Source organism: Nanorana parkeri, unplaced genomic scaffold (genome assembly GCF_000935625.1).
Source record: "Nanorana parkeri isolate BGI_ZX_2015 unplaced genomic scaffold, ASM93562v1 scaffold1836, whole genome shotgun sequence".
NCBI classification, from domain to species: Eukaryota; Metazoa; Chordata; class Amphibia; order Anura; family Dicroglossidae; genus Nanorana; species Nanorana parkeri.
Window position 1 is genome coordinate 50060 of NW_017308104.1, and position 21403 is coordinate 71462.

General features: G+C 41.8%; 1 protein-coding gene across 2 annotated transcripts in view; it reads left to right on the forward strand.

Moving 5' to 3' along the window:
- Window positions 1-2333: 2333 nt before the first annotated feature.
- Window positions 2334-21403, forward strand: part of ANTXR2 (anthrax toxin receptor 2) — a 175852-nt gene continuing 156782 nt past the window's right edge. Inside the window, exons 1-4 of one of the 2 annotated variants that reach the window (XM_018571779.1) lie at window positions 2334-2413; window positions 2814-2999; window positions 12672-12676; window positions 14461-14527. In XM_018571779.1, the coding sequence (XP_018427281.1) occupies window positions 2833-2999; window positions 12672-12676; window positions 14461-14527 (239 nt within the window). In that variant the 5' untranslated portion in view covers window positions 2334-2413; window positions 2814-2832. Of the gene's footprint in view, window positions 2414-2813; window positions 3004-12671; window positions 12677-14460; window positions 14528-21403 lie in introns of those variants that run through there. The other variant, XM_018571780.1, reaches the window with a different exon arrangement.

Sequence of the window (21403 nt, forward strand, 5' to 3'; positions counted from 1 at the left end):
CAACCCAAAACACCAAACCCTTTATATATTTTTTTGTTCCTCTTTTTAACCTAACTGAAAGTAAAAAATAAATATTAAAAGTTAAAAGGAAAAATAAACCCCCCCCCCCCAAATAAAACACCAAAAAAAAAACAAAAAAAAAATTGGTGGACAGTATGAGAAGGGATTCTTTTCCTTAGTGGTGGGAAGATGTTAACCTTTATGCTGGTCTTCACCTGGTAGTGTAGCGGGTGCCGATCATAAACCTGTCCTTGCTTATCAACTTCACACATACAAATTGATGCACTCTGCTCCACTTATTACATGTTATTTGAATGTGTATTTATGCTGTATGTTAAATTACACCGTTTAACAAATACACATAAGTAATTGAGTTTCTGTGTGGTATAGAACGGGTTACAGCAGAGGAAATCTTACCAGGAAATTTGATTGTGCATTTATAAATAGATCCCTTGTCCGGCCGCCCCCATGTCTATGAGTTAAGCTGGCCATACACCTATAGATTTTCGATTGGAAATTTTCATTGCTGCCAAGAACCCTCTTTCGATGCTAACTCAAACATCCCATTAAGCACAGTCTGATATCGATTTCCATAATCGTTCGTTAGCAATACTAACTAATTTTCGTTTGCGCATGTGTAGTGTTCTTTCTGCGATTTTTTTTCCTACTAATCCATCGACTTTCGTTCGATTCGAAAAAAGTTTTCAAGTCTGACCGATCAAGGAAATTCGTCAAGGAGTACACTAATTAAAATCGTTGGTGTCCCACCAACTGATCGATTATCGCTCGAAAGACCATTTGTGGATGAAAATCGATAGGTGTTTGGGCACCTTTAGCCTATATGAGTGAAACGTGTGTCAGAGATCAATTCTCCATCAGAGTATCAACAGTATGGGGCTCCTGCCGTGATATGTGACACCATTATTTTAGGAATTCTTGTAGAGCTGGCAAGCATCTGGAGTTCCTGGGAAATCATATAAGCCAGCCCGTTATACAACTTGTCAGCTCCATACAAAACTGAAATATCAATTTGGGGTAAATAGCTATATTGAACTTTGAAGTACTTTTTCAGAGTCCACCGGTGTTGTAGGTCTCGAACCCTGTGCATATTTCCTTATCATAAATATAGCATTAGAGCTTTTACAGCTCTTGGCTCTATATTTAAATGCATATCTGACATACTGTATATGCCCACTTTTATAGAGCATGCCATGTCACCTTACAAGCAGGGTTCGAATTGGGTTGGGTGAAAACTAGGCAGTTGCCTAAAACCTCACTGTTTGATAGGGTACAAATGATATCCTAGCCAATTGCAGAGTGGCAGCAGGTGCCAGAGCTGTATATCAGCACCAGCAACAGGATCCCTCAGCAGGAAGAGTGGAGAAGGGAGGGAAGTGACGAGGAGGAAGTGGCTAGAGCTTCACATCGGGATGAAGGTGTTGAAAATCAAGACACATACACAGGAGCTCTGGAACTGCCTGCAGTCTGGTAAAGTGACAGTGTGGTGATCCACTGATGGGACCTGTGGGGTAGTTATTTGATGTGATGGGTGTATGTGCTCATTGAATTTTGGGTGAATAGTGGGGGTTGTTGAGTGTATTGGGGTGCAGGGGTTGCTGAGTTATCCCTTTAAAGCCAATATCAGTGATTACATGTAACCTGTAGCTAGGTAAGGCACTGGGTAAATATAATTAGCACCACAATTAGCCACATAATCTGTATAGTTCATATGCGTTCAGTTTTAAGGGGGTAATTCCTGAATTCTCTATGACTTTGTTAACTGTAAACCTGTTCTGAGTTATTGACAGGCAACTACCGTTTTCATGTTTCAAGCACTGAGTTGGCAAGCTGCACATGGGCAAGTCATTTCCATATGAAACAATGTAAAATCTGCGCTTCTGGACTGGGTGCGATGTGAGAGCTGCTGCGCTATGTTTTGTGAAGATAAAAAAGATTTTGAGTGTGCAGCGCTATTGAATAGCGCTGCACACTCAAAATCTTTTTTAAGTCATTTCCATAGGCTATAATATGAAAGCACATAGATCCATATAGTAGCAATACTGTGGACATGTTATAGAAGGTGAAGGGGACAGCGAAGAAAAAATAGTTATTAATTTGGTTCTCTTTTAAGTTTTCCATGTTACAAATGATAGAGATGCATTATTTGTATTAGTATAACTTCATACTGAACAGACTTCTGTAAGCACTGATTTTGGATGAGGTTAGCCACGAAGCCAGTATTAGTGTTGTAAGTGAGTAGAGCTAGAATTCTGTGTGTAAAGTTTTGTGTGCTTTAAGCATGCTGCTTCTAGACTACTCCCACCCCTCCCAGTCATACACTCAACACTGTACTCCTATCAGATCACTCACAGCTGCAGGAAGCAAATGAACGGATTGCCTTTTGCTATATAAGGTGAGAGAGAAGGGCGAATAACCGTCACCAACTGAAAAAGAACAGAGGAAAACCTCAAACTACCGACACAAAAAAGACAAACTTATGGAAAGGATTGAAAAGAAACACTGAGCAGGGGGCTGCCACACCACAGAGAGCTCTGTTGTCATCCGAAGACCTCTGGCTGAAACACACAGCAGGGAAAGAGACGGTACAAAGCAGAATGGGAAACAGGAAAGAAAGGGGGAAACAGAGAAAAGGCTGGAGGGCCATATAGAAGCTTAGAAGAGGAGGGTTATAGATTAGTATACATGTGTTAGGCAAAAGTGCACATATGTGTAAGAAAGAGAGAAATTGTTCTGCGTGAAGGAAGACCTCAGAAGATTGTCCCTAAGGCTGTTTTCTATTTGACTTTTTGCAGTACTGAAAGATCCCCACCCATGTGTGAAGATAAAGGCAAAACAATGAAGAAATGCACGACTGAGGAGCTCCCAAGGCTATGGAGGATGCTAGCGGTGATGCTGCTTCTTCTGTCTTGTAGTCCTCTTCTTATGGCTGATGAGCCTAACTGCCAAGGAGCCTTTGACCTGTACTTTGTGCTGGACAAGTGAGTACAGAATGTTAAGGCCTTAAGAGACCTAACAATACGATCGTTATCAGGCTCAAAAGAGGTTAATAACTGATGCAGTGCACTATAATTGAAGCATCCTCCCTCTGCTAGGCTGATCTCATTGTGTGTGTGTGTGTATTTGTGTGTGTGTGTCAAATTTCCACTACTCCCGTGAGTGCAAGAGAGGTCAGGCAGATGTTTTCACATTGAACAGGCATTTATCCCTGAAGTCACGCCATCTTCTTTCATACAGGATAATAGCATAAAAACTTCACGAGAGGTCTAATACCACTATAAATATTTTATCACAATGTTTTGCAGAAAGCAAAGCAGTGATATCCTGTTTGAGTAGAAACTCATCTGTGTCGTTCATTAGTGTTAGAAGATTTTGATTAATCTGTAAGCAAAATGGGATTTATTCAGACTTACTATATATTTAAAATCTTTGAAGTGCCTTTCAGCATGTTCAGTATTTATACAAAAAATTGTTACAAAAGGAAAAGCACGGTAGGAGGTAAGGTGATGGTATAATAGGTAGGCTATGAGTCAGTTAAAGTTGTACAAAACAGGGTTTTGGAAAGCAACAAGTTGAGTTTTAAAAAAGGCAAGGAAGGAAATCAGATGTGTATCCAAAGCCAAAAATGTTGTTGTTGTTTTGTATAGTATAGGAGAAGTAAAACTCCCATCAGGTTTTTTTTGTCATCTGTGTCCCATTGGGGAGATTTCCCTTCACTTCTTGTCCTCAAGACACAGCAAATGAGAAGAAATCTCTCCAACATGAGGGGAATTCTTTCTTAGACAGTTGTCACTGCAACAAGTGTGCCCATTGGAAGATTTCCTTCTAGTGTTGTAGTGACAACGTAAAATGTTGGATCTCCCATCAGTGTCTACTATGGCATCTCCCTAGAGACAGCAGAGAAAGCAATTATTACCTGACAGGGATGCTAACTTCTCCCTGCTTTAAAACTGAAAAAAGAAAAGTTTTGGCTTTAGATACATTTTAAGCAACAACAAAAGAATGTTCAACTTCAGCCAAAACTTCTTTCATGTGAACTGGCATCAATACTACTTAGCCTCCTAGGAGGTGAGTGAGAGGTAAGAGAAGAACAAGCTGTGCTCTCTAACATATGTATCTGAAGGGACGTGTAGTCAGAGTGCAGAATGCCTACTGACTGTAGAAAGTGTAAGTAAGGAAAGGGAGGCATACTGGGTTTTACTTATTGTCTCTGCATTATATTGCCCAATTGTTTTGCTGGGTATTCTCATGACTGCCCATTTGTTTCCTACATAATGCCAGAGCATCTCGATTATCTGTTTTTTAGCCACATATTGTAGGGAACACCAGTGTATTTAAGCCATTGCCCATTTGCTGCCCTTTTTTGTCCCAATTGCCCATTCGTTGTCTATGTATTGCTACAATTGCCTGTTTTTTCCTATGTATTGCCAGGATGACCCATATCTACCCCATATATTGTGTTAGCCGTGCATCTGTAGCCCATGAAATGCTGTTTACCAATGTTTATTTTCTACATTACTAAATGCCAGTGTTTTTGCAACATATTGTCATAATTGCTGGTGTGTTGCCACATTTAACCAAATATTGCTACAGTTTAGTGCTATAGTTATATCTGTGTTTGTTTCAGGCCATGTCAGCCCTTTTTGTTTTGGGAACTGTATTACTATGATTTAACCACTCCCCAACAGGCCTGTCACCATAAAACCACACAATGATTTTATTCCTACCATGCAGAATTTCAGGCTCATGCATACGACCATGTCCAATCCTCTGTTTCTGCTGTACTTGACATCAGCTATACTCTAAAATGACTTTCACTAAAACACAGTAAGAATTAGAGACAGCATTGCATACATTTATTACTGCCAATAGGATGGTCAGTAATCTGCAGCCTGACATCTACTGTTAGTCTCATACTCATTGGTGTCCAGTGGAATTGAAGATGATCTCCAGGCAGATATAAAAAAGACACATACTATTGCAGTTGTGTAATTATTAATACATAATAAATTAATTATTTAAATGCAACTAGTGTAAGTATTAGAATTTGGGATCAGCCTCCTGTAATCCAATGTACAATTCAGCACAGACTGGATGCAGGAGGGGCAATGCTAGGAGCCAATCAAGTATGCTGAATGCAAAAATGCTGACAAGGAATCCTCTGACAAGAGGAGAGAGCAGAGTGAGCAGAGTGGTGACCTCTTTAAGCTGCTGGAGACAATACACCAGTCAGGATTTAAAGGAGAACTATGAGGTAAGTGCTTTTCACTCACCTCATAGTTCTAGCCGACCTGTGACAATGAGACTGTCACAGGTCGGCTCAGTAGATCGGGAAGTGAGCGAACACATACCGGCATTCGCTCACTTCTCGATCCTGTCACGGCCCCCTGCCGTGACAGGGGAGGGGCTGGATTCCCCCCTCCCCGCTCCGATCCTCCAGCGCTGACTGGCGGAACGGACGGGGGAGGGTAAAGCTGGCTCTGCCTCTGGATAGGCAGAGCCAGCTGTCACTCATGCAGCTGGGCGGATCCAGACATAATTGTCGGCATCCGCTTCAGCTGCGGCGTCTCAGTATACCGTGAGCAGCAGCTCGTGGTATACTGCGGCGTCTCAGTATACCGCGAGTTGTAGCTCGCGGTATACTGAGCTTTGGGTGACGGGATGAGGCTAGTTTGTGTCCTCCCGTTACCCTAAGGAGAACTATGGGGAAAAGCCCTAACCCCATAGTTCTCCTTTAAAGAAGAACTCTGGGCAATACAAAACTTACCCTTGCTATAGAAATACCCCCACACTGCAAAGTTTAAGCTCTCATTTTGTCTAGAAGACTCAATAAAACTGTTTTACCTGATCCTCAGTCCCACCAGGTTTCCTCTTGGCTGCTAGACTGGTCTCCACAGCCTCTTCTTCCCTGGGTTTCGGCAAGTTAAGTCCCACTGATGTAATTAGGTTTTATGCAGGCCCATTGATTTCATAGCCAGAGCGGAGGGGGAGAGAGGTGAGCGCTGACCACAACGAGACCAAGGATCAGGTGAGTAATACAGCTTTATTGGAGCCCCCTAGACAAAGTGAGAAGTTAACCCTTTCAGTGTGGCGGTAGCCTCACTGCAAGGATAAGTTTTTTCATTAGCTGAACTTCTTTAACTGTAACAGAAAAAGAGCTGCTTTACCCTCCGGGCTCTTCTGATTGTGCTGTGTGATGGGGCTGTTTAAATAGCATGAGAGACTGTACACATACTGTAAATAAATTATTTGGTCAGTAAGCACTGATTGGATAGATTAGCAAATCCTTTGGCCAGCAAAACAGCTTCCTTATCCCTGTGTATTTCATCTGTATTTGTATGTATTTTTCTGGAGTTCAGCTTTAAAGGAGAACTATGGGGTTAAGTATTTTCCCCATAGTTCTCCTTAGGGTAACGGGAGGACACAAACTAGTGTCCTCCCGTCACCCTGGGCTCAGTATACCGCGAGCTGTAGCTCACGGTATACTGAGGCGCCGCAGCTGAAGCGGATCCCAACAATTGTGCCGGGATCCACCCAGCTGCGTGACTGACAGCTGGCTCTGCCTATCTAGAGGCAGAGCCAGCTATACCCGCCCCCTCCCCTGTCTGTTCTGCCAGTCAGCGCTGGCGGATCGGAGCGGGGAGGGGGAAATCCAGCCCCTCCCCTGTCACGGCAGAGAGCCGTGACAGGATCGAGAGGTGAGCGAACGCCGATATGTGTTCGCTCACCTCCCGATCTACTGAGCCGACCTGTGACAGTCTCAGTGTCACAGGTCAGCTAGAACTATGAGGTGAGTGAAAATCACTCATCTCATAGTTCTCCTTTAACTAAGACAAGGAAATGTCATTTCTACCATGGTCTTGGTTAGGGTTGGACTTGGACCTGCCAACTCCAGCCAAAACAATTTATTTTTGTTTGAGATTTCCCCAAACTTTTTGTCTTGGTGATATTGCTGTCCCAAGAACAGCAAGTGAAGGGAATCTTTCAAGTTGAGCCGCAGACAGCTGTAAAAGACTTACTTACTAACTTCTTAATAAACTGGTCCTGGAAGATTCTGTAGCTTGCCTGCTCCACACTGCTGTGTAGGCCAACAAAGATGTCCGTGCCTGCATCTACAGTTTCACTCTATGGGCAGCTTTCTTCCATAGGTCTGTGAAAGTAGATATCCACCATTCAAAAACAGAAACCCTTATTCTGAAATCATGTTAATGTTGATCATGATAATTGTTCTAAATACAATGAGAGATGTGTGGTTTATTGGCAGTGCTCCTGATTCCCCCATCCTCATTTGGTTCATGAGCAGTATAAAATAAACAGGTTTGGGTTTATTTTAAATTATATTGCTTTAGTGCTGTTGGAACTTTGTTCCACATTATTTCACATCACTATCCAGCAACTCAAATGCTATAAAATTGTACAAGATTTGCCCTGAACACTGTGCATTTAGTATGTTCTGTAAATATGATAAAGCAGTTTTAGATTAGTTAATATGAGCTATCCACATGATTTGCTTTCACCATTTTAGGCATGTTGGCAACTGTCCTATGACCCCAATCAAATCTGCTCGAAAATAAAGACATATTATACAGTATCTGATCTGAGTGGCTGGAAACTAGTGCAGATTTTAGTTAGTGAGTGCATGTGTTCATTGAGTACACAATCCACAAGTTACAAATTGTGGCATGCCTGGGTATACTGAAAAATACAGTAGAGTAGACACTGTAGCATCAGCATCCACAGATGCAACAATCCTATTTTATTGTAATGTAACAGTGGAAAAAGAAATGCTTTTCTGAGTGCTTGTGTGTGTAAAGGTCATTTAGCTCAAATAGCCTTTTTCTACTTCTAGAACTCGTTTTGTATCAGGAATACATGCTGAATGCCCCCTTTTTTGAAATTAGTGGGTTCAAAATGTTCAAATGCATCCAAGATACACATCATTTTTAGAAATGGCAGAATCTCCAAGGGTACTGACAGTATTACATCCTCAAATATATCATATCAAAGTCTTTTGAAAAGCTGAGGATGTAGGTGTGGACTGTGGTGTCTTAGCTTGCTTTATACTTATTTATGAATCCAGTTACTATGAATTTTCCATCTGTTGGTTTTGTAAATGTGCTGGCACGGTTTTTCCTTTTTATTATAATTGCTGTGTGTTATGGCCATTCAAGTGAGAGGAGACATGAATTCAGTTCGACACTGAATTTTGTAACTGCCAGCTATTAACACTGGCTTTGGACTCACCATCCTTACTCTATTCTGTTACGCCATAGCAGTTTTAATTTCACCAGTTACATACAGACGTGACTGCATACATTTCTCTGTCCAACACTCATCAATCTTCACAGAATCTCAAGTATGATGCTGAGAATTTCTGGCCTGTGGTTCATGGTGTCACATGGTATGCTCATTTCCTGTGATGCTCTTAACCACAGGACAACAATTTTGAACCCAATAATGTCGAAAAGTAGACATTCACCACTTGTTTTCTGACACAAGACAAGTTCCAACAGAATGTGAAACATTGTCTTTGACCTGCAGAGGCTTATACATTTACAAATGTGGGGCACCACTTTCAAGGAAGTTTCTTACCACTTCTAGCCACACAGACCTATAATCTGCTTGTGGGTATTCTACTGAAATACCACACTATGTTAATCTTTTTCTTCTACATTTAAAACATCATAATATTACTGTAATGGCTGTCAGTGACTGTGCAGAAAAAAAGGAATGCTCAGCACAGTGTTCTGGGTAATTCTAACTGGGCATATGATGAACAAAAGCAGTTTACAGGAAGCCAACTGTCAAATGTTCAGTAGATCCAGAGGTCAATGGAGCTACATGCAAATCTCAAATTTTGCTGTGTAGTGTAAATGGCATGAGAGAAATAAACTATGACTCTGCTTTTGAAAATACTAGTTGCTTTGCTGTCTTCCTAGTCCATAGCCTGCAAAACATTTTAAGTCAGTGACAGAAAAAGCACAGAGATAAGCATTTCAGACTTTTCTCTGACATTCATTTGCTGCATGCTTGCTCTGGGTCAGTGATTTAGAAGTACTTAAGTTAGGCACAGCCTGGCAAATAGCATTTTTAAAAGGTTAGCTACAGATACTTTTCCAGCTCAAAGACTAGACTAGAGGAAAAACTCAGGTTTAGGAAGCAGCTAATATTTTTAAGGAGCACATTTTTTAGGTATGCACCGATACCATTTTTCCAGACCAAGTACAAGTACTTGTCCAAGTACTCACAGAAACCAATTACTGATACATTTTTGTTTAGTGTCATTTGGCAGTTTTTCTAAAACAATACAGACTAATGATTATCAGGACAGTGGTGGAGTGCCAGAGACAGGTCCCAGCTGTACCGGCTGTAACCCTGGTAGTTCTCATAAAAAAGTATCGGCACTGGTATCTGAACTGGTATCTGAACATCCCTACTAGCTATGCAGTGCCCATATTATGATAGAGATGCTTAAAAGCAGCAGATGAAAGAAATGACGGTGGAGTGAGACTGATACATTTTCAGATGTTTGTTGGAAAAAAAAGAGGGACAGCAAAATGTTATCTTATTAGTATCTTTGTCTGACTTAAAATGGCATCAGCCTTTTAGAGCCTGGGATCAGGAACGTTTGACCTCTAGTGTGTCTAGAAATATTTTTCCATCTAGCCCTTACTGTATTTGTGTCTTCACCAAAATGGCAGCCACCAGCTGTTTCAGTGTAGAGTCCTCTAGTCTGGCATTCAGTGTATGGGTCTGGAAGCATGCCTTCATTTTTCTTTCCAGCTCCATTTCTGAGTCTGTTGGGGGTTATTCACAAAGGGGTGAAGAGTTTGGAGAAGGCAGGAGAAGTGAACAATCTAGGACAACATAGCTGAACTGGAAAGTGAGCTGAATTGGATAATTTTTTCCAAATCAGATATTTTGGCCTAGATTGTTCACTTCTCCTGCCTTCTCCAAACCCTTCACCCTTTAGTGAATAACCCTGTGTTATGTCCACTGCAAACAATGTCACCACCGAAAGGTCTGTAGACTCTTTCCAAATCTTGCTTCCTGACCTGCGTTTTGATAATTGTCTTTGTGTTGGCTGATTGCTCCACATTCAGCCTCATCCCATCTCAGTTGCTGACCTGCTTGTAGAAGATATTGGTTATTGGATGTTTTTTAGTGGATACGTTTTCATCCTTTCTCATTTTGGATTTGGTCAAGCTGAAAAGTGAGGATGTGTGAATCTGTCCAAGTTCGTAGGGTGTTTTGTGGGCGGTTTGTCAAATCTCGTGTGAAGTCCTCCAAATCAGATTTTAGAAGTAAACTGAACCCCATTGAGGTATAAGGGAGGGGTGAATCTTGATACTACATTTTAGCCATTTTCAACATTAATAGGCAAGGTATTGTTAGAAAAGGGCATGGGGAGCTGGGCACTGCCATGGAGGACATTTAATAAAGCCCCAATGGAAGAGTAAGAGGACCACATATGAACTATAAACACCAGTTTGACATTCCTCCTCTAATTATATATATAGGAATTGCATTGTATGAGCCCCAATTTCCTGAAACAAGTCTAAATTTAGTATGTGACTTTGAAGGCAAAGGTGGTTGTTTAGTTTCTTTAGAAAATTCAGACTATATAATAAGGATAACTGATACTGCTTTGAAAACCAGGACTGCATGTGTTATCATTTGAATTATATTGGCAAACCAGCAGCCCAGTGCTGTGTGTAGTTCTGTAGGAAACTGATGCTAAGGGCGCTGCCCTAATAACATTGCTGGGATATCTGTACACAATCATCCTTACCTCTCTGCTCTTTCATTAAAGGCAAACTATAATGTTTTCAAGAAGACATTTTGATTTTAATTATACTTTAAAATAAAGTAAACATCTGTATACTATTTTATTTCATACACAGATTTGTATATCTCCCTTTAAAGGAGAACTATGGGGTCAGTGTTTTTCCCTATAGTTCTCCTTAGGGTAACGGGAGGACACAAACTAGCGTCCTCCCGTTACCCTAAGCTCAGTATACCGCGAGCTACAGCTCGCGGTATACTGAGACGATGCAGCCGGAGCGGATCCCGACGTAGATGACGGGATCCGCCCAGCTGCGTGAGTGACAGCTGGCTCTGCCTATCTAGAGGCAGAGCCAGCTGTAAGCGCCCTCTCCCCAGTCCGTTCCGCCAGGCAGCGCTGGCAGATCGGAGCGGGCAGAGGGGAATCCAGCCCTCCCCCTGTCATGGCAGAGAGACGTGACAGGATCGAGAGGTGAGCGAACCCGGTATGTGTTCGCTCACCTCCCGATCTACTGAGCCGACCTGTGACAGTCTCATTGTCACAGGTCGGCTAGAACTATGAGGTGAGTGGAAATCACTCATCTCATAGTTCTCCTTTAATATTCTATTTGGAAATTGTGCAATTAGCATTCTTGTTTAAAGACTGTTGAGATAAGGTCAATAAACTTTATAGGAAGTCTGTTGTCAATTTGATGCACTGGGGTTGATTTACTCTATGAATAAGGACTGTTCACTTAGAAAAATGTATACCGCAGGGGTGCCCATTAGGTAGATCGTGATCTACCAGTAGCTCTCAAAGCTGATGCTGGTAGATCACGAGGAGTGTGAATGGTGGCCCCTTTATTCCATTTTGGTATATTTATTTAGCTGTGCACACATGATTACCTATTAGCCTGAGTCTGCTGAGCCAAGCTCCCCGACACCTTTCTGGTGGATATTGGTGTTTGAAGTGCTATGTATTACATCAAAGAATATTAGTTTACACAGCCTGGTGCACTGCACTGTTTGCAAAATACAGCAAGGTAAGCCAGGTGAGAGAGGGGGCTAGAGACAGCCAGGGGAGAGAGCGAGGAGAGACAGCCAGGAGAGAGAAAGCGAGGAAAGACAGCCAGGAGGGAGAGCAAGGAGAGACAGCCCGGAGAGAGAACAAGGAGAGACAGCCAGGAGAAAGAGCGAGGAAGGTTTTTTTTTGTTGGTAGATCTCATGTAGCTCGTCATTTGAAAAGTAGATCTTAACACAAAAAATTGTGGGCACCCCTGGTATACCGAGTATAAACTGACCAAACACTGTTAGAATTTTGTCACTGGAAGTGGCTGAAATTCTAACAGTGGGTGGTCACGTCAGCTCAACAAAAGTCGATTATTCAGTCGAAGTTTGTCAGAGGAGCTGGGCCGAATACTGTCAGCCAAACAGTGACTGCAGCCAGTCAGCAGCTGTCACTGTGGGTATTTTGACAGCTGTCAGAATCCAATAGTCGGAGGGAAGGCGGGATTCCTTTACCTTCACTGTTTAGCATGGATGGATGAATCTCTTAGATGTCCTGGCTCAGCCCCAGTGGCGTAACAATCGCCATAGCGACCCAGGCGGCCGCTATGGGGCCTGTGCACAGGGGGGCCCGCCATCCCTCTGATGCCGTGTGGGCCGCCTGGGTCGCTATGGCGTCTCGGGTGCTGGCTGTCACTGACATAGCTCAGCAGCTGCTGTGAAGGAGAACGTTCCCCCTCACAGCCGCTGCGGAGCTGTGTCAGTGACAGCCAGCAGATGCGGCAGAATAGGCCGGTTACACCGGCATTTGCAGTAAAGAAGGAGGCGGGGCCCACCTAACAGCAACCCCGCCTCCTCTCACATCACTGGCCAGCGATCTAAGAGCAGGTGGGGCCAGTGATGTAAGGGGAGGCGGGGCCCGTCGATAGAAGGAGGTGGAGCCCGGGAACGGAAGAGGAGGCAGGGGCCCGGCGGCGGCGACCACGGAGGTGACAGGTAAGAGGCGTACTGAGACCTTGCAGAGCCCACCATAGAGAGTCTATGGTGGGCTCTGCAAGTGGCATAACTAGCAATCACGGGGCCCCATACAAAATTTTGCTATGGGGCCGTGTGATTTCTAGTTACGCTCCTGCTCAGCCCACAGGCTTAGCAAAATAAATCTGTGAGTGCATGGTCAGCTTTTAGTGAATAAAGTGAATCTGTGTTCACTTCAATCTTCCAGTCGTGTGCAAGCAAAACTTCTGTTTTGGACAGTGAGCCGAGCCTCTCCTTGTTCATTAAGCTAAGTGAACATTTACTTTGCTGCAGGAATATTCTCTATACCTTTAGATAGTAAACCCCATAAACTTACAATGAAAAAGAAAATAATGAAGCCAGTACTACAAAGCAAGAAACATGTAATGACCATGCAAGACTGCCCTAAAATACTATGTATGTATATACTGCATACACCCTTTCACCCTCCTGGTCCCTGAACACAACTCAGAATCAGATAAATGATTGCTAGCAATGTGGTGACCTGCCTACAGCCTGGCAGTATTTGAAGTGGGTTTTGCACTACAATTGCAAGGTCCACTTATTAGTGTGGAGAAAAGTTATACTCACTTACTTTACGCCCACTTCCACAAGTGCTGCCTAGGTGAAGGGGATTTCATTATCATTTTGACAAAAACCCAGAGTGCTGAGTAGGCCACATTTAGTGAGGAGACACTACTTTTCTCTGCTGTAGCCTCACCTTGCGGTATAAAGTCCCCACACGGTTTTTTCTTTTCTTTCTTTTTTTTTTCTTTTGGTAGTTTAAGGTTGTTGAGGAGCCACACTAAACAAGTAGACCTTGCATAAAGTGCAGTGTCTGCTTTAAATTGTGCATATCCATGATAAATTAAACAAGGCTGTCATAGAGAATAATAATGACCATCCACGTGCTGCTCTGCACAAAGCTATTATTGTCTGTTTTGAGAGCAGGACAAATGTAATGATCACAGATCTGCCTAAACTCTGCCCAAAGTAAACACTGCTTGGCCTTGGGCAGGAAACACGGGAACATTTGTTTACCTGTATCTGAGGTCAGTAGTGATATTTTACAATATGATGAGCAGAGCCAAGGGGGTGGGATTGGGGGTTAATTTAAATGTACAGTTATCCTTTAATGTGAACCTTTGAGAACAGGCATATGGGAACATCCGTTGCTCTAAGTTCTGTGCACTATATTGATCCATATAGATCCTGGCTTTACTGCCTAATGAGTTACTGAATTGAAGCCAAGCCAAGAAAGGGATGACATATTTTGAACGTGCACCTTTAAAAACAAGCCAGCAGTAACATTTACCATATGCATATTCTTATAGTCGCGGTAAAGGAAATATGCACTGAGGGAAACCTGTAGACTGCCATTAATGATCTCTTCCTGAAACTGCTAGCTGCCTGGCTGTCTTGCTTTAACCTTTTGAGTCACTGACTTGAAGCAAGCATGTAGCAGAAAGTGCACAGTACAATGGGTCAGCATGACAGCTAGGCATTAAACCCCCCAGGACCATAACACTGCAAATAATCCAAAGAAAAACATTCTATAAGCTATTAATCATATTGTATTGCATTATACTACTACATATCTATCTATCTATCTATCTATCTATCTATCTATCTATCTATCTATCTATCTATCTATCTAGGGAGTGTAGCAAATAACTGGATAGAGATCTATCAATTTGTGGCCAATCTAACCCAGAGATTTGTGAGGTAAGCATAATTTTTCTGTTTCAGGCAAATTATTTAATGTACATTCATACCTCCTTTGAACAACAAAACAGAATTGTGACCAAAGGAATATGGATCACACTCTCCATTATTGTGGTCACTGTAGCAGCAACAGGGTTTTTAAAGTTTCCACATTGAAAGGAACAAGTCTGACAACCAGTCAATCAGTTTTCCTGTTTCTTAAAGGGGTTCTAAACCCTCTGTTTTTTTTGCCTATATCTACTGCTAGCAAGCAGTAGATATAGGCAAGAAGTTAAAAAAAAAAAACGCTTGAACTGGTTTTAAACTTACTTCGTTATCGCTGCTCGCTCCCGCGCCGAGAATCAGGAACTGCTCGTACGGCCGCAAAGGATCTTGGGGCGGGCGCATGCACAGTTCCGATTCTCGGCCGGGAGACGAGCAGAGACGCAAGGTAAGTCTATGGACGTGTGCACCCGCCTGCAGACACCGCTTGATCGGAGAGACAGAGCAGTCAGCGCTGGATCGGAGTGACGCCGCACCGCTGGAGGGACACATGAAAACATGGGGAAAGAAGAGGAAGATCAGAATAAGAGACATCATTTGAGGTAAGTGCTAACATTTACATGGGGGGAGGGGAAACATTTTTGGCTTTAATGTCACTTTAAAGTGAACATAAACTCTAAACCTGTTTTGCATCATGTTTGGCATGATGACTTACAGCATACTTTTTTTTGTGAATTTATTGTGAAGTTTCTTACCTGGAGATAATGCCAGTAGAAGGAATCTCTATTGCAACCTGACAACTTTAAAGGGTTATTAAGCCCTCACTTTGTTTGCATTTATCTACTGCTAGCAAGCAGTAGACATATGCAAAAACTTAAAAAAAAAAAAAACCTTTTAAAAATGTTTTAAACTTACCTGTGTCTTCGCCGCATGCTCCCGTCCGAACATCTGAAGAGTCTCGGGCGGCCGCAAAGAATCTTGGGGCAGGCGCATGCGCAGTTCAGATGTTTGGCCGGGAGACATGGAGAGAAATAAGGTAAGTCTATGGAGTAGCGTGCACCCACACAGACTCCATGAGACATGAGAGAAGAGGAGGACAGAGGAGTCAGCGCTGGGTCAGAGTACCTGCACCAGCGCTGGAGGGACATCTGAAAAGGATGTCCCTCTTTACATTAGCATTGTAGGAGGGGGGGCCGTTTGACTTTCAGCAGCTTTGTCAACTAGACATGTGCGATTCGTTTTATTCCAAGTCAAAAATCGAACACATTTTCTGGTATTTGGACATTCGGCCACATCCGAATTTCCGAATCCCAATGCATTCGAATCCAAATTTCGGATCCCGTCCGAATTTTGTTCAAAAACTAAACTGAACCATACATGTGACTTTTCTGGCCAACCAGATGTGTTTTCGGTTTAATGCATCGGAATGGGTCTGAACATGGATTTTCGTTACGGAAACATGGGAGCCATATACAGTATATACATATAATAGTAAAGCTGAGTTTTGGAGCTCCCAAATGCCATTCGGAAATTCAGATCATGAATGCCATTGGGGTCTAGGAGATTCAGCTTTAGTATTATTATCTGTATATGGTTTTCTGTGGTATTCGGAACGAATATTTGTAAACTCATCCAAAACTAACGAAAATTCGGATATTTTCCAAATTAGAAACCTGAACCAAATTAAATTTCAGATCCGAACCAAAGTGAACCAAATTTTTCCATAGCTCACATGTCTAATGACAACCCAAAATTTGGGGATTTGGGATTTTCTTTCACTTTCACTGATCAGGTGTTCTAATCTCTCTCCACTTTATCCAAAATTAAAAAAAAAAAGTTTTGTCTACAGTTGCACTTCATGTTTGTAGCAGTAAAAAAAAATGAAGTTATTGTTTTTGTTCTTTTTGCTTTGCACCTTCATTTGTTTAATGAAATAGTTCTGTTTGTGACTCACTTTTGGACATAATAATTACCATTAATTACCAAAACAAATGAAGATTGCAGATGTCTAGCTTTTTCCTCACTGTGGTTGATGTCTGACCACAATTGTCATGTTATAGCACAAAAGATACTATTCCATCAATAGGTAATCTCTACTTTAGTTATGTATGCTGTTGGATAACTGGTCACTTCCTTTCCCCCGACTTTGTTGTCAAATAACATTGTCTCAAAGCCTAGATCAGTAGTGTTATGGTTACAAAACTGCTGCAATAACTGTTCTGCAGGCAGCATCTATAACTTCAGGTCTCAGCCCAGCCTATTGGCTGACAGAATCCAGTATGTATGGATAATGCTCCTTTAACAATAAAAGTAGAAAGAATTCAATATTGTTCAGTGCTTGAGCAAAGAAGCAGTGGTTTTTTCTACTAAAGTGACATGTAATAGCTTACTAAAAAATAATTAAGGATGAACTTGTTGTTTAGTGTCTACATGCAAAAAAAATATTATTGTACATGGATATGGCTGAAGCTTTGGCATTGCGTGTGCTCTCAGTAAAAGAATGTTGCAATCTGGCACGTTCATGTTCTACGTAGTTAATTGGATTGGTGTCAGGCATAAACAGGAAGATACGTAAAATGTTTTTCAGCATATGGTGAAACCCGCAGATCTTAACTTCTTTAAATGATAGGATTTTGTTTCATTACCAGTTACTGTTTCACCTCATAAAGGCCAAAATATAACAAATGTGTTAAACATAATATGTTGTCATGGATCTCCATACTTAGATATCATGACATGAGCAATTTTATTTGCTTCTGTGGTTATGCTTCAATTAATCCTGATCTGATTCTGCTTATTTAAATAATACCATTTACAATACATCTGGAAGATAAGTGCATCAGTGGTTGTGTCATATTATATTCATTAATGTTTAAAAGATGTCAGCAAATTTGTTCTCAGATTATCTAAATATGTTAAGACACTGCCCTTTGTTTTTGTTTTTACTTTCTTACTTTAATCCAAACAATATAAAATAAAGTGTATGACAGTGTACAGCAAATTAAATATTTTATTTTTATTTTCTATGAGACAAATCAGTATTATTGTTATGTCTAACAAGTCAAGTAAATCAAGTTAAAACTTAAACAATACTTCCTTCCTAATGTCTTCCTTCCTTAATAAAACCTTGCTCAACAGATCCTTATCTGACCCTATGTAACCAATGGGCAGCAAACAACATTCCTTTACAGCTATGTAATATGCATTGTGTATTCCTAGTGATCATCTAGCTGTCTCTTTTTGTACCTTCTTTCTTTCTCACATCACAGTTTTTAAAGGGTCATTGGCTGAGTGTTTTATTAATGCATGATGAAGCTGCTGAGTGGCCAGTGACCAGGAATGGGATCCCTAAAGCTGGCCATACACCTTCCAATTATCTGCAGATTTTCTGTGGTCAGATGGAAAAGGTGCAACAGATTCCTCCATCTACACTTAACTGTGTGGATGGAGTAATCTCCACCTGGGCCAATCTGTTGCACTTTTTCCATCTGACCACAGAAAATCTGCAGATAATTGTAAGGTGTATGGGCACCTTAACAGTGGTCACTGGTTAAAAGAAAATCATCACCTTTCAAGCGGTCATGGGTGAACATTTACTCTGACCTGATGCAAACCAAATAGAATAGATCCACTTAATAGTAAATATATTTACTACAGATTAATACTCATTTTGATCAAACAAGTTTGATGAAAGCAGGCCATACAGTTCTCGTGAAATGTGTAGAGAATTGTTTTTACTCCACTGAATCGCCAGCATCTATGTTATCATACATTTGGTGGTAAAATCTTTTCTATGATATCTGTATGTGACTTGGATAAAGTATGTTGGATTGTGTCTAGCTGGTCAGTGGTAGATCTAGGCATAAACCTCAATGGTCTTTCTAAGATAAATTGTTCAATGTGAAGTACCAATAATTCAAACATTTAGATAAATATGACATTGTATAATTACTATGGTCGATTTGGTACCGTTAAAGGAGAATTATGAGGTGAGTGCTTTTCACTCAGCCTCATAATCTGTGACAATGAAACTGTCACAGGTCGGCTCAGTAGATGTGGAAGTGAGCGAACACATACCATCGTTCGCTCACTTCTCGATCCTGTCACTGCAGAGAGCCGTGACAGGGGAGTGACTGGATTCTCCCCTCCCCTGTCCGATCCTCCAGCGCTGATTGGTGGAACGGACGGGGGAGGGGGCGGGTACAGCTTGCTCTGCCTCTAGATCGGCAGAGCCAGCTGTCACTCACGGAGCTGGGCGGATCCAGACATAATTGTCGGGATCCACTTCAGCTGCGGCGTCTCAGTATACCGCGAGCTGCAGCTTGCGGTATACTGAGCTTTGGGTAACGGGAGGAAGCTAGTTTGTGTCCTCCCGTTACCCTTCGGAGAACTATGGGGAAAAGCCCTAACCCCCATAGTTCTCCTTTTAAAGTTCAACATCTGTACCAATAGACCTCAAAGCAATATTTATATTTAAACATGCTGTCCTAGGTATTACACTCTTTTCGACATATTAAGCTGGCCATACACAGGGAGAACATACAAACCTCTTGCAGATACTCCTTGAGGGCAGGAAATGATGTGAATCTTTACTGTGTAAAGCGCTGCGTAAATTGTCGGTGCTATATAAATACATGTAATACATAAATAGATAGTGTCCTGAGCAGGATTCCCCCCCCCGACCCCTCACCTTGAATCCCGGGATCCGCTGCCCCATCTTGAATCCCGGGACCGGCTCGGAGGGCATCAGGAGGAGGAGGACGGGAGATCAGCTCCTTGCTGATCTCCGTCCGGGCTGTGAATGCAGAAGTGATGTGTATTACATCAAAAAAAAATTGGGTAATAATAAATGTTTTATCATTTAATATAGGGGAAACTGTTTTTTTTTTTTAATTTCGGTAATTTTTCCTTAATATAGTTAAAAAAATAAAAACCCCAGTGGTGAATAAATACCACCAAAAGAAAGCTCTATCTGTCCCCAAAAAAGGGTATAAAATTCATTTCAGTACAGCGCTGCATGACGAAATAAATGTCAGTCAAAGTACCGCAGCGCTGAATACTGAAAAATGGCCTGGATGGGAAGGGGGTTTAACACCGCGGATGTCAACTGGTTAAAGGGATAAAGCAATGAAACATGGGGAATTGTGCATGCATTGGAGAAATGTACTGCATATGTTTTTTTTGCCTTGACATAAGCTTTTAGCACAATGCCAGAAACGGGTATGTGCTACATCCCACAACACATTTAAAGAATAAGGGCTTTTTGTTATTCCTTTGACCTTTGCACTTGATTATTGGGTCTTCTTGCATGAAATGGATCAGTCAAAAATAAAAGCAGGCACTAAAATTTCAACAAATGACATAGTCAACAACAATAATTCTACATGACTGTCACAGACTACTCTCCTTATTCCTGATTAGTTAATTATTGGAGTGCTAATGATGATGAAATCTTATTGAACCTCTATGGGCAAAATCTTCATATGTTCATTAAATGTCTGTTTTCATCTTGATTCACCTAATTGCCTAACAGACAAATACAAAGCAAAGCTGAATGTAATATAATGTTCTGCTTAACTAGTTTTAATTAAAAGAGCTCATTTTCAACTAACAAGAAATTAAAAATCAATTTGTTGTACTGTGTATCCAGGCAAATGATTGAAGGTTGCTCTCTATTAATCTGGTATAACTGGACTTTAAAGGCATCCTGTCAATTGCAAAAGGGCTGTGTCCTTTACACAGCAACAGGTGAGCTGTGTAACAAGTCAGGCCATGGAGGTCCTTCTGTTTATGAGCCGTATGAATTTCCATGAAGCTTTATAATGTGTGCGCACGTGTGTGACTGCCTATGATAAAGATCAGTTGTATTCATGAGCCCTAATAATTTGGTTGGTAACACACTGGGAAAGAACCAGAAAAACGGTAGCTAAATGTTACCTGACACAATTATACAGTGAAAACACAACCTAACAGCGGAGGTAATTGTTTAGTGACAGGAAACCTGTCTCTGGTTCGGTGCCTTTTGATCGCTGTGATCTCCTAGCAGAGCAATCACAAATAGGGAAAAAAAAAGCTCACAAATGTAAACATGCTCACATTTAAGAGCCCTCCCCTTCCTACTCTGCTGATGATTCTTCTGATCCACAGTCTTCCTCCTCTGCCAGTGCATCTCTTGCCAATGCTGTTAGTAACACTGCTCTCACAAATGAAAGGGGGACACACTGAATAGCAAGTGGGGGGCAGATTGACAATCACTGAAAAGCAAAGGGGTACACAAGCGGCATATTGGCCATAAAGGGGGCATGCAGAGCACCAATGTACGAGGGCACAGTAACTGAAAACCAGTGTAAAGGGGCGCAAACACTGACCACCATTATAGGGAGGCCACAGACACTGACCACCAATGTAAGGTGGTACAGAAACTGACAACCAATACAAAGGGGGGGGGGGGGCACAGACACTGCTCACCAATGTAAGGAGGGCACTGGTGCTACCCACCAATATAAGGATGACATAGACAATGGTCACCAGTGTAAGTGACACACAGACACTGACCACCAAGGTAAAGGACAAACAAACACTAACCACCAATGTATGGGGGACATGGACACTGACTACCAATGTAAGGAGGGCACAAACACGGAACATCAATGCAAAGAGGAAACAAACACTAACCACCAATGTATGGGAGGCATAGACAGTTACAACCAATGTAAGGCAAAACAGACACTAACCACCAATATAAAAAAGTCACAGGTACTGATCACCAAAGTAAGGAGGGCACAAGTACTGCCCACCAATGTGTAGGGGTACAGACGCTAACCATTGACTCCGGGTATTTTTTCCTTCTAAAGACCACCTATGCCAGGGTTTTTTTTACTTTCGCTGACCACC